Below are 13,480 nucleotides of genomic sequence, written 5' to 3'. Positions count from 1 at the left end.
CAGTAGGCCCCAAGGATCTTCCTGTCTTCCCCTCCCCCGCACTGGGATTACAAGCGTGTACCACCACACCTGGCTCTTTTAAAGTGGATCCCAAGGATAGAACTCAGGTCTTTGTCTTTGTGTTTTGAAGCCAAGGCAAGCAGTTTAACCGAACTAGCTCTCCAGCACCATAGGTTGTTTTGGTCTTGTTTTTCTTTTTCTTCCTTCCTTTCTTTCTTTCTTTCTTCCTTTTCTTTCTTTTTTTTTTTTTTTTTTTTTGAACAAAGAATTAGGGCCTCATGCCTGCTAGGCAAATGCCCTGGACCCCAGCCTTTCGTTACACTTTTATGCATGTATATAATATACTCAGATTATATCCCATTCATTACCCTCTCTTGTGCCCTCTTCCCCTCCAACTGGTCCCCTTCCTTATCATAAACTGGATAGTTTCTTGATCATTTTATTGAGAATAACTGACTCATCACCATGAATCTGGGGACTCTGAGATGAAGCAGCGTTCACTACTGGATGCACAAACAAAAACTCAGAAGAATAATTTCATTATTCTAATAACACAGCTTACATGATTTCTTATGCAACTTTCCAATGTAAACTATACCACCAAAAAAGTCTGATCTCTTAAGAAAATGCTAAGTACACTTTATTTAATGACTTGGAATGTGATTTCATCAGAGAAAACACTATTTTTAGACAGTACTCCTTTTTTAATAACAGACTCAAGGCCTTGGCTTACCTTTCATTCCTAACCTAAAAGGGGGGCTACACGTGGAAATGCGGGGCTTCACTTTCTCAGTGGAAAACAACCATTCCAGGAGATTTTATAAAAGTTAGAACAATTCTTTTAGAGGAAATGCAGTGTTTATTGTGTAAAAGGTTTATATTTATTAATCAAGGATACAAGCCAAAACAAACACTACTAAAATTAACCAAGATGGTGACAGTTGATGTGAACTATTATTTCAGCTTGGTGAGGAAAACCTAGCTAAAGTTAATTAAGATAAGTTCCATTAAATTCATAAAGGAAATACAACTGTTCTGATACCATTAAAGTAATAATAACCTTTCAAATAATGAAGTATAATCCATATAAATGCCTTAGTTTGGAGACAAAAATACATACACTGTGTGCTGAAAGCTGATGTGTCACAGAATGTGGGCAGTGGCTCTTAAGTCTTAGTGCTTTGCACTCAAAGCCTGAGACGCTTACCACCCCCCCAGGAATACTAATGATGGGCACCACCGATGACGACCTGGAAAGAAATTAGACAATATGACTCTATCAACAGAGACTAATGAAACATTTTCCTTCTTGGTGCAGATTATACAATCAAGCCACAGATTCTTGACTAGCAAGAGGCCCACCCAGGGAAGCCAATTTTCTATCATACTACATCAACAGCAAATTCATAGGGGTTAAATTGCCATCAACACTGTATCAAAATGGCAAATTCACAGCACGTTTTACAGCCACCACACTGAGAAATAAAAATCAAGGGAAACATGGGGCATTATTTCAGTTACAATTTACTAGCTCTTCCAGTGTTCAGATCCAGGCATGTAAGAATAGGACAGAAAGTGGACATAGACACAATACACAAATGTCTTGATCGAATCAGTCTCCTGGTATAGTTCTCCAGGCTAGTAAGATGTCAGTCTCCATCCAGGCGACATTAAAACTCGCAAGGGTAACCTTAATATCCAAAAATTAAAGAAAAAACGGTTAATTTGGTTATTACCTAAATTTCACCACCTGCATTTCCCCACATTCTGGTCTATTCCCACTAATGACGACTTCCCCATGTGCTCCCAGTTAAAATATGACAGGCACACTAGATTCAACCAGTAACAGCTGCCCCCCATATCTGCTTTCTGGTTTAAGCCAGATGAACTTAATTCACCTACATCTAGTCTATCAGAAATATTTTTCTACCAAGCAACACTTTAAGCACTGGCTAAGACTGTATGGCAAATGAAAATTACGATCTAGGGGCAATGCCAACATTAGTCAAGAGCAGGGCATATTTCCCCTAACACTTCGTGAATTAAAGCTCATGGTTATATTCTTTGTTTCTCCACACTCTAGGTCAAAATACATGAGAAAGGAGACCTCTTGGGATCTTTAGGTTGACATGTGGAGGTGAGCACTTAAATCCAACAAGTTCTTTTATTGAACAAATGCTTGAAAAAGCAAGCACGGATTAACTAATACTTTCAGACCAGCCTTGCAGACAGAAACATGACCTGCCTATACAGTGCTTACACAGCAACAAGAGGACTTAAACAAGCTACTAGAAAACACCTTGGAAAACAGTTCATAATTCCTACGCACAAGCCACCATAATATCAATATGAACAGGGTTAAGAACCAAACTGAACACACCTTAAAGTTGGAGAGGAATAAGCCCGCATGTATACTGCTTATACTATTTCATACTGATTATTTGTTATGGCACGAGAGAGGCAGTAGGCGAGAAAGATTCCAATTAGCTGGAGAGAAAATAAGAACAAAATTTAAAACACACACATATAAAGGAATTAAAGTGCTCAGGCTATGAGTGTATCCTCATCTTATTTGTAATTCATCAATGATTTTCTTCCTTGAGTTTCCCCTACATGACGAAGTTAGCTACTTCTTCAGCGCCTACGTCACATTCAAAGAATCTAAAATGCCTTACTACTAACCATGACCCAGAACGTCACAACAAACACTAAAGGGAAATTCAAGGGTCATGGGTCAGCTACTGAAAAGAAAATGAGGGTAATGTTTATAATACACATCAAGTAAAATCCCAACCAATGTGAACAAGTCATTTCTTGGATGTGCTTGTGCGTGCTGTTCAGTACAACAGACATTCGACTTCTGTGGCTGCAGAGTCAGAACTTCTGTTTGACAAAGTCAGAACAACTGGGGTTTTAATCTTATCTACTCCTCAGAATGAAGGTGGCTAGTAGCTGCTCCAGTGGTGCAGATTGAGATAGTAAGAAATGCGACTTTAAAAATATATTGGAACTATCCTGTTAGTCTTACTTCTATAATGCTTAAGGTAAAAAACAAATAAAAGCTTTAAAAATTCACTCCAAATCACACAAACTTTTTATGTTACAGTGAGCAGCACAACTCAGGAAAAATTCAGTCTAGAACATAACTAGATAACAGGCACATATGAAATGGAGATTGGTGGGACCTATTTCCAACCTGCCAGCCAGTTGGAGCCCAGGAAAAAAGACTTTATAATAAAGTTTTAGAACCCTGACTAATACTGACCACAGAGTAAAACCAAGATTCCTATCAATTCATCTTTTGACCAACTATGAGAATATTGTGTCTTCCCACAGTTAACTGCTTTCAGATAATATGTACTGGACCTGGGATATGGCTCAGTGGTAGAGTGCTTGCATACTATTGGTTAAGACTCTTGTTTAAGCCCCCCCCCACACACACACACGCATATATGTATGTTGTATACTTACTGGTAGGATTAAATTCTAAGTCTTACATTTATAGATTCAAGGCATGATTGGCTATGACAATGGGAATTAAAATTTAGATTTATTTGTATTTGTGTAAAACATGAGTCAGAAAACCCTCCACTTAAAAAATAAACTAAAAGACTCAATTGCAAGTCAAAATCAATAATATACACCCAAAGTAAGTCCCATGACGTCACCAAAAGTTAAGCCAGAGCATTGCTATCCTGTGATGGATAACTGACTGCTTTGTGAGAAATAAGACTTCCCTTCCATTGCCCTCACTGTTCAGTCCCCTGAAGTAAAACCTTCCTGTCCTAACAGTGAAACCGAGCTGGGTGTGCTGGCACATGCCTTTCATTACATCCCTTGAGAGGGAGAGGCAGCTAGATCTTCTTGAGTTCGAGGACAGCCTGGTTTACATTTTGAGTTCCAGACCAGCTAGGACTACATTGTGAGACTCTGTCTTAAAAAAAAAAAAAAAAAAAAAAACACAAAAACAAAAGTAAAAAGTAAAAATCCCTTCTCCTGCAACTACAAGAATAAGACATTTCCCAAAGAGCAAAGAAAACTTACCTGAAAGCAAGCAACTCCAAAAGAAATTCCAGCAACGACTCCCATTTCTGATTCTATAATTGTCATGACCTTTATGAAACAACCCTAATGGCAGAGGAAAAGGCATTGAGTACAAAACAAGAAAAGCTATGCTGTTCTTCCTGGCAATTACTGTTTTGATCACTCAGCTGTCCACAGAAGATGGCCTTGGGCAGCTGCTAGCCTTTATCATTGTACTGAAATCTAGCCTGTACATCTGCCCCCAGTTGCAACTAGTTCCACCTTCTGGATTAAACATTGGGCATTCACTTTCTAGTTGTATGGAATGAAGTACCAGCTCCCCTACAATCTTCAGAGTAAGTCTATTCCTGCGAGTTAACACTTGTGTTCATTTGGTATTCCACTAAATCCTCAAATACCATCAGATAAAAAGTCCTAAGAGGGTCCTTACTTCTTTGTTGACTTTATCTTTGTCTCTCTGTGGAGTACAACCTTCCAGCTTACAGCAGCTCTTGGGAAATCCTGTTTCTGAGTAATAATTAGTATCTTCCCAGTCTCCAGAGTCGGTGACACCACAACAATGCAACTGAGAAAAAAATTGTTAAAAGCATTTGTAGTCGTTCGCGTTACTGGTTTGCAGCCAGACATTTCACCTTCCGTCATCTTCTATTGTACTATGGGACCAAAACAATATACAATACACTAATATACTCGACGATTGCTCTTCTTCATATCCTAGAGACTGGCATTTGATTCCAATGATAAGCATGAAAGTTTTCAACTGGCTTTCCTGCACTATTGTAGTTGGCACTAACAGTATTTGTCTGTGATGTAAGTGGAGAGGAAGGGAACAAGGATACGTAGGTAGACCAGCACACAGCTATGCAGTATCGTCCCACACTACTTTTCCATAGCAGGAAACACCTAGAAGCCCAGCTCCATCCTTTCCTGTGAGGCAATAAAGAATGTGCTTGGCTCCTGAAAGGGCACCAGCTCCAACCACTTACCGTACTTTGGATCTTGTCTACGGCTTCGCTCCTATAATCCCTTGTGGAGTTGTACTCCTTCAGAGCGTTTACATAATTACTTTTAAAGCTGTTCTTGATCTGTATTGGAAAAGTGAAATGCCAATAAACAAAGATTCTAGAAACTACTTTGCGTTTCTCTATCAAATAAGAAATTCTTAGGTCTGGCCAATGGTTCTATCTTTGATATGTGGGGTAATGAACTTCCATGATCCAAGCCGGTCTCCTAAGGGATATAGTTTGGCTGAAAGGGCGATTAAACAAAACATTACAATATAATACCTACAAGTTCAAGGTGCTGTGAGAGCATGTACATTTATCTTTCTCCACGTAAAAGTCTGACGCCTATCGAATCAAGTTGCAAACTTCATTTGGAAGACTGCACTAACAGTTCAAATGGCACTCAAATACACCCTCCCTACTTGATGAATAGCTTCTCAGTAGTGCTATGCTTCCTGGATTTTAATATATGACTATTAATGTTTTGATGATTTACATTAACTATAACTTTTCAAAATGTGACTTATGAGAAGGTCTTAATTTTGTTATAAATGCTGTATTTTACTTTCCCCTTAGTAACGCTATAAAGCTCCACTTTAATAGGTGTTTATTCATCAAATTACAACTAGAAATTAATGTGATTGCCGTATCATTTTCTTCTAGTGATTATCATCCTACAAATTTTTGAATGTTCACTTACATTAAAAGTATGTCAGAGTTTTTACTAGAAATTCACTGTTTTCAGATGCAGATTGAAAGCATAGCTTGAAATAGAGCTTGAAGTGGGGTTTTAAAATTAATGAAAGCTGTTGAATTGCGCTACTTAGGCTACCTGAGATAGGAGGATAAATTGGAACGCAATATGATTGTCTAAGTCGGGCTTACCTCATGTCTGAACACAAATCCTACAATGGCGGCAACTAGTTCGACCAAAAAAATGAGGGTCAGAAACATCGCGTACTGTGGGGTAAAAAATAAAAAAAAAAAATAAAGTTCAAGTTAGTATAAATAAGACTCATCGCAGCTATAAGGGGGAGATGGCTGGAATTCTGAGCAACCAGTTCAACAGAATTTTTTTTGCAAAGAACAAGGAAAGTAGTATCAAAATATGCAGTCTACTTAAATATGGAAGCCTGTTAGTTTCTTCCATAAGGAATGGGGAAAAGTGTAAAAGCTATGGTTAGCTCTGAGAAATGAAGACACAAGGCTAGAACATCTCAGACTTTTCTAGGGAAATCAAGACTAGTTTAAAGAAACCAAGGACTCACCAGTTTCAGCATCCATGCAGAGGCCCGACAGGTAGCAAAACAACCAAAGGTGCCCAAGAGAATAATGACAGTGCCCGTGCCAATGAGCACAAAAGGGACATTGGTGGCCTTCTCATTTAAGAGGGAAAAATAATTTTCCAGGCTCACCTTGCCCCATATGCCAACGGCAAGAAGGATAACACCAGTGATCTACATGAGAAATCAGAGAAAGAAACAATGAGGCACTGTACAAGCTTGTATCTTCTATCATAAACTCAGGAAGTTTCTAAGACACAATGCATGTGAGAATTAATTTAGCAGTCTGGTAGTCACAGTGCGGTGGCTAGGATAAGGGGGTGGGGGGGCCAGGTACTGACGAGGTAGGAAAGGGTTCTGCAAATAAAGGAAGCGTGTGAACAAGGCATCTACTCAAAATTGCATAAATCCATCTGTTTTACTGTATCTAGAGATCAAAATTTCCTTAAGCAATTTACTCCAGTCTGAGAAAGAAAGCCATCTTGTAAGGGGGAGGGTAAAAAGCGTTTCTGGATTCCAGAAACTTCTTGCATCCCCCATCCCCAAATCGGGGATGGGGATACAAAGGGATGGTACACAAAAGAAAAGCCAAGGATAGACTGGCAGGGATACAATCACACCATACTTACTGTGGAAAACTCCCCTCTTATGAAGCAATGAAAAGAGAGATATTATTATGCAAAAGACCCCTCAAAGGGAAGGAGAGAAGCCTCGCCTCTCCTCTCCGAGGTTCAGGGACACCTCCTGTGCTCTAACTCCGTTCTTCATCTCTCGCTCTGACCTCAATCTCCTAAGACATCTGGGTCCCACTTCAACCAGGCATCTCACACCAAGACCCCAGCACCAATGCTACAACGCCCCGGCTCCAATCTCGGAGACCCCGTCACTATGGCCTAGGCCACACGTCGCCAGCGCCAGGGTCTCCTGACCACAGCCGCCCAAACCTCATCCCATTCCAGACCTGAGGTTCTCTGCTCCGGGTCACACCCACCACCTAAGCCAGGGTTCCCCAGTCGTTCCCGTGTCTCACCCAAAAGATGAAAGTGTAGATCAAGAGAACGCTTTTTAAACAAGTAATGACTGGTTTAGTCTGCAGCCTCCGAGATGGGGACGCCATGACTAGCCCGACACCCTGCTCCTCCGCACCGGGCAATCTCTCGAGCCAGCCAGGCGCGGGAGTTCCCGAGTTTTCCCGGAAACTGCCGAAAACTTACGAGTCTCTGCAACTGAGAAGAGCCGGAAACACACCACGATTTTCTAGAGGGTCAAGTCTAGGAGGCTGTCCGGATCGCGACAATTTCGGAGCGCCCCCTGCTGAAGGTTACTAAAAACTGTATCTAAAGGTTCTAGTGGAGCGTGCTTCATTTATTTTTTTGTTCCTCCCATGGAATCTTCCCCGTCTCCCCTGTGTTTTTTTTTTCTTTTTCTTTTTTTTTTACTTCATCCTAAGTGTCTATCACCGCCCGCAGTGCTGGAAGGTCCGGCCTCCCAGGTCCCTAGTGTCCTAAAAGAAAAGAATAAAAACAAAAATCAGATCACCCTCCACTTAGATACGATTTTTGCTTCTCATGGGAATGACAGGGTAGGGATATTTTATTCTAATCAAATTCACAGCATTTACATAAAATGCACATAAATACAAATGAATTAATAAAGTGGTATAGGCACCCTGATCTCCCCTTTTACTGATGCATTAATTCATTCTAGTGTTTTCTTTCAAGAAACGGAGAAGAGTAATAATGGGGAGGAGGGGGCTGTTCTTGGATGCAAAGACTCAGTGGCAATATATTGATTGATGTATATTCCTATTTCCTTAATAAAATATACCCTTTCATGAAAAAATGGTAATCTCTGGAAAATCTGAGTTGAAACAAACACCAATCATACAAATTTATATATTCCTTTGTCTATACAGTAAGACATAGCAGTAAAGTTTTATAATTGGATATCCAGACATTTAAAATGTAAGAATGAAATATGCTATTTTCTCCTGCTAAATCATGGGTGAAGGTACTTGCTTTGGTGTTATGTATTATGAACATATTGATCTATATTGTTATATCACAGAATGCATATTGAGGACCGGCTTCTTAATTAAAATGCAAGCTCTTTGAGGGCGGAGATGATTAAGTATGTGCTATCAATATTGGTCTCTATGCAATATACCTTATATTCAACACAGACTTAACAGCCAGCTTATATATTCACGGAAGACAAGTGGATGCCCAAATTTTTCTACTAGAAACTTTGCTTGGAACACACGCCACCACAGAAACAGAGAACAAGAAAGTTCCATTGACTTGACCATGCAGAGCTTTCCTGTGCTTTAAATATTGACCTAGGACCAGTTCCTGTAACATCCCACCAGACGTCTGCAGTCCGGGGAAGCAGCATTTGGAAAATGAGTTACTTAATTGGCAGGGTTTCTGCTAAGTTTTATCACCAAATTGCAAAGGTGTAATACACAAATGCATGGAAAATGGAGTGTGTGTGTGAGGGGGGAGGGAGGGGAGAGAACATACTCCCATAAACACTTTGAGGTAAAGTCCTCAGGAAACGTCCCAGACATCCAGCTTTTAAAATACATTTACCATAGCTACATTGTGGCAGCTGAGGGAAACCGGCTCTTTCCTTCTTAAGCTAACTGACCTCCTCTGAGGAGTCCTGTATTAAAAAACAACAAATATCAAAGGAAGTTTTGCCAGCTCCTTGTCATTCTAAACAGAAAGTTTCCTCTGAAGTTTAGATTTGTTCCGTGGCCTAGGAGGGATTTTCATTGTAAGCTTGAGAGCAAAGTAATATTTTTGTGTCTAAAGCAAAAACAAACCAGCTCAATCTAAAAGGCACATCTTATTTCCAAGAATGTGTTGACTTTCCTTCTCCCTTCCTCTGCCACTTACAACGCTGCTTTGTTTGAAGTACAGTCAAAGCCAAACTAAACCGAAAGCCGACATGGAAATTAAATACTCCTATGGCCACACCACCTTGTGCCAGTGCCTCCTGCCTGGCTACGCCCACTGTCTCCCTGCTGTGCCACCAAATCCTAAAGTTCAGTTTAGTTAACACCTAGGCTAGTGTCTGGACCCAAAACCAAAATGACAGTCAATCCCATCTAAAGCAGCTTAACATATGCTTCTCTAGGCCATAAGATAAACGTATTCCTTCAAGTATTAATGGCTGCAGTACTGAGCACCACGTACCAACCACGGCTGCTAAGCCCTTGATACCTGCTGCCTCTTACCTACCACACAAACTCCCTATTATGAGCTCAACTGCCACTCTCCTCAGTTTACAGTTGAAAGGCCAGGTTCAAAGAGGCTGATTAACTTGCCTAAGACCAAGCCCCGCATACCTCTGCTTCCTTCAGCAGACACAGGGCGCTCTCTGAAAGGAGACATGACTAATGTAAAAACAAGCAGTTCTCTTGTCTCAGATGGAGCCAAGATCATTGCTGCTCAGACTTTAGAATCACAAATAGACGCTCCACAGAGTCCCTGAAGGGCCGGCTGCCTCCAGTTCCACCTTGTTCTTGGAGAGGGGGAAGGTTCGGTTTTGCTTTTGCTCTAACAGTCCACTCACTTACGTAGTACCACTATCTCCAAGCAGCAAGGCAGAGACTCCAGTCCTTTTCTTTTCTAGTTCAATCTGTTATTTTCTCTGCATTTTTGGGCAAAAAGAATACACTTGATGCCAAGAAAATATTTTCCTTAAATATTTTGCTACTTGTGTTGCATTTAGTAGAGATTTGAGTCTCTTTCCTATCAAATTCCTGTAACCTTCAAGATTAGGTTTAAATGATTTTCTTTGGCAGGCATTGGGCATGAGAAACGTTATAAATAAAAGCTCCCTCTTAAGTCAGATGTCCTCCATGGCACCCCAATTCCTTACCCCTATTGAACTCAAACAAAATCTTAACTCATTCCCTACTGCCTTGCCAACATGAAATGTCTCTTGCACACCAAGCCCAATAGGATTATCTTCTGAACAAGACTTGTTCCCTATTCCCTGTCAACCTTTGAACAGTAAAGCTATTTCCTCCATTCAAAGTCCACCTTCATCCCAACTTGCCACCCTAACCCTTCACCCCAACAGCAACAATGTTCTCCCTCTCATATCCCAGCCCTCTAACATTAGTGCTTGTAGTCTAGCCAGATTCTGATCTTCACTTAGACCGTTAGTCCGTTATCAGAGTTACTCACCTACTCTACAGCCTGCTATGTAGATGTGCAGACACTACAGGAGAGCCTGTGGGCCAGGGCCACTGCACCTCCTTTTAAACCCTCTGAGCACCTAGGACATAATGCTTAATTGATGACCTCATCCAGTTTTCAGCCAATCCCTGTTTAACACGTGGCTCAATAAGATCACGGCTGGTCTAGAAGTAACAGACTCAAGGGCTGACTATTGAAATTAAATAAGAGCTGTCTAAATCATTCTAGTATTACACTGTCACAAAACAGGGAACTTAATCTGAACTGCTACATAATGTCTTCAAGCATTCTTAGTCTGTCTTTGAAACCAGTAAAAAGTCGGAGTATATTTTATTTCATATTCACATAATAACCTTAGCATTTTTACTTTCTTATCCTTTTTCTAACATACTTTCACTTTCCCTTGGCTAAACACATAAGATAAAATTTAAACACACCTCCAAGCTTTCTGAAATTTTAATATTGGCTGTTACACAATTTTATATATTATAATTTCATCAATTCCTGCCCGACCCCTCGCCACCCCATCATTGCCCCCTGCCAGCCACACCACCACCACCACCCTGGCCATGTCAACATTCTTTTTGCTTTGTTTTTTTTTTTTTTGGTGGGGGGGGAGTTTTTTTTGTTTTGTTTTGTTTTGTTTTTTTGTTTCTGAGACAGGGTTTCTCACTGTAGCCTTAGCTGTCCTGGAACTCATTCTACAGATCAGGCTGGCTTTGAACTCACAGAGATCCACCTGCCTCTGTCTCCTGCATGCTGAGATTAAAGGAGTGTACCACCACTGCCCTGCCCATATTAACATTCTTAAGTTGAAAGTGATCCTGAACTTCAATAACTCTAGCATGTGCTTTGTTTATATTCTCATCTTATCTTTCCAACCAAACACAACGAAGTGGTTTTGTTTAACTGTATACTCCAAAGTATCTAGCATAGTATTGTCCACACAAAGTAGGTGCTGCAGAAGTGTGTGTGTGTGTGTGTGTGTGTGTGTGTGTGTGTGTGTACCCCCAGCTGTTCTGGGTGAGGCACATCATTCTCATCCTTGTGCTTCACAGGAATGCTGTTCCCTCACGAGGCCTTCTGGAACATTCTCATCCTAACCTATGTCAGGCTCTCTACTGGGAGCTGGAAACATAAAGAGTAGAGCTAAGAACCTGGCACACTAGGCCCTCACAGTCTATTAGGGGTCAGTCAGAAGTCAAGAACAATGGCAATAGGGGTGATGTGTATGCAGTAATTAAGATGCATGCAAACTGCTGTGGAAGGCAAAAGAAGGGAAGGAAACTCCCTCTGACTGATTGAGCTGGGGCCTCTCAGGAGATGAGGCTTTCAGCTGGCCAAGAAAAGAGGGAGGGATTTGTGAAGGCATTCTGTCTGTACAAGTTCACAAAGGTGTCAAAGAAAGGACTCAAATCCCAGTGTGCTGGGAGCAAAGAGTAATGAGATGAATGTCCCACTCTAGGCTGAAGACAGATGTGGATGAAATGCCCCACTCTAGGCTGAAGACAGATGTGGATGAAATGCCTCAGTCTAGGCTGAAGACAGATGTGGATGAAATGCCCCAGTCTAGGCTGAAGACAGATGTGGGCTTGCTTGTAAAGGAACAGTATGATGTGCCATGGTATGATGTGTCCTGCCATGTCGAGGAATGACTGTTCCCTAGGCCAAGGCCAAGTCAGAGCCAGAGCCGGTGCCAGTGAAGGAGTTATTTTAGGAAAGTCAACAACCTGGCAAAAATTTATTTTGCCTTTTCCCACCCATGACGGGGGGGGGGAGAGCGGGGGAGGAGAGAGAGAGAGAGAGAGAGAGAGAGAGAGAGAGAGAGAGAGAGAGAATTCATATATTCACTTTTCCTACTCATGACTTAGGATATTCTGACCCTTGTTTATTTATTTAACTTTGTTTACTGTGACTCGCCTGAACCATCTCACCAACCAGTCCCCACAACCTATCGGTGAAAGCTCAGTTTATGTTATTTCTTTTACCTGAGAATAGAGATGCCTAATTCTTCCACCCCACCCCCTTCCTCTGGCCTCCTCCTAGAGTCCATAGAGACTGCACTATAACTTTTCGTATTTTATTGCTACTGGTGTATTGTTTTCCAGTTGTCTGGGCCATCCTTCTCTCCTATGCTCACATAAATTGTCTGGGAACTGGATGCAAGATCTATATGGCCAAAGGAACCACATTCCTTGCTCAACACTGTGTCACTGATGCTAACCTTATTTGATCTGAGCAACCAAGATTTCCCGAACACATTCAGTGGTCATAAGCACATTTTTGTTTGTTGTGATTTTTTTCCTACTTTTTTTCACTGAAGCTTTTCAAGTGTCTAAAGCAATATAAGGTACACAGTAGATGTTCAATATATATTTTTGAACTAATTAAAAATGAATATCAAGATATCAGGGATTTTATGTGCTTTATCCACCATTCTGCCCACCACCCTTTCACTTTAGATACTTGAAAATTTTATTAAATAATAAGGCACAATCAGCTCTTTTACTTTTTTTATATAGTGCCACACTTTGAACCCATGGTAGATATCCAATACACATATCTAACTGGTAGTTTGGAAATAAAATAGATTTCAGGCTTACTATTGAACTTTGTAAAATTATGGACCCATTCTTCCCTTGATAATCAAGATGTTATAAATGCACTTATACACACAGAGCAATTTTTTCATCTACAACTACTGATTTTTTCCTTGGTGAAAGAATACTAATTTTTAGTCAACTGTGGTGGTGCATGCCTTTAGTACCATCACTTTGGAGGCAGAGGCAGGCCGGGCTCTGAGTTTGAGGCCAGCCTGGGCTACGGAGTGAAGTCCAGGACAGCCAGGACTATACAGAATAACCCTGTTTCGAAAATAAATCAAAAAAGAATACTGATTATTTCACAATTTTATACAGACATAAAAATTTATTTTGTT

The 13,480-nt window shown here is 40.7% G+C and overlaps 1 protein-coding gene across 1 annotated transcript; it reads right to left on the bottom strand.

Moving 5' to 3' along the window:
- Positions 1-1,506: 1,506 nt before the first annotated feature.
- On the bottom strand, positions 1,507-7,546 carry Tspan6 (tetraspanin 6). The gene is made up of 8 exons (XM_050127292.1): positions 7,362-7,546; positions 6,317-6,505; positions 5,934-6,008; positions 5,031-5,129; positions 4,475-4,609; positions 4,045-4,128; positions 2,381-2,487; positions 1,507-1,690 (listed from the first exon to the last, which is right to left on the bottom strand). The coding sequence occupies exons 1-7, from the start codon at positions 7,446-7,448 to the stop codon at positions 2,419-2,421; spliced, it is 738 nt and encodes a 245-aa protein (XP_049983249.1). The 5' UTR covers positions 7,449-7,546; the 3' UTR covers positions 1,507-1,690; positions 2,381-2,418.
- Positions 7,547-13,480: the final 5,934 nt, after the last annotated feature.

This window comes from Alexandromys fortis, unplaced genomic scaffold (assembly GCF_014885135.2).
Source record: "Alexandromys fortis isolate MF-2015 unplaced genomic scaffold, M_Fortis_MF-2015_v1.1 scaffold_241, whole genome shotgun sequence".
In the NCBI taxonomy this organism is placed as follows: domain Eukaryota; kingdom Metazoa; phylum Chordata; class Mammalia; order Rodentia; family Cricetidae; genus Alexandromys; species Alexandromys fortis.
Note: the sequence above shows the minus strand (reverse complement) of the source record. Positions and strands in the feature narration are given on the sequence as shown.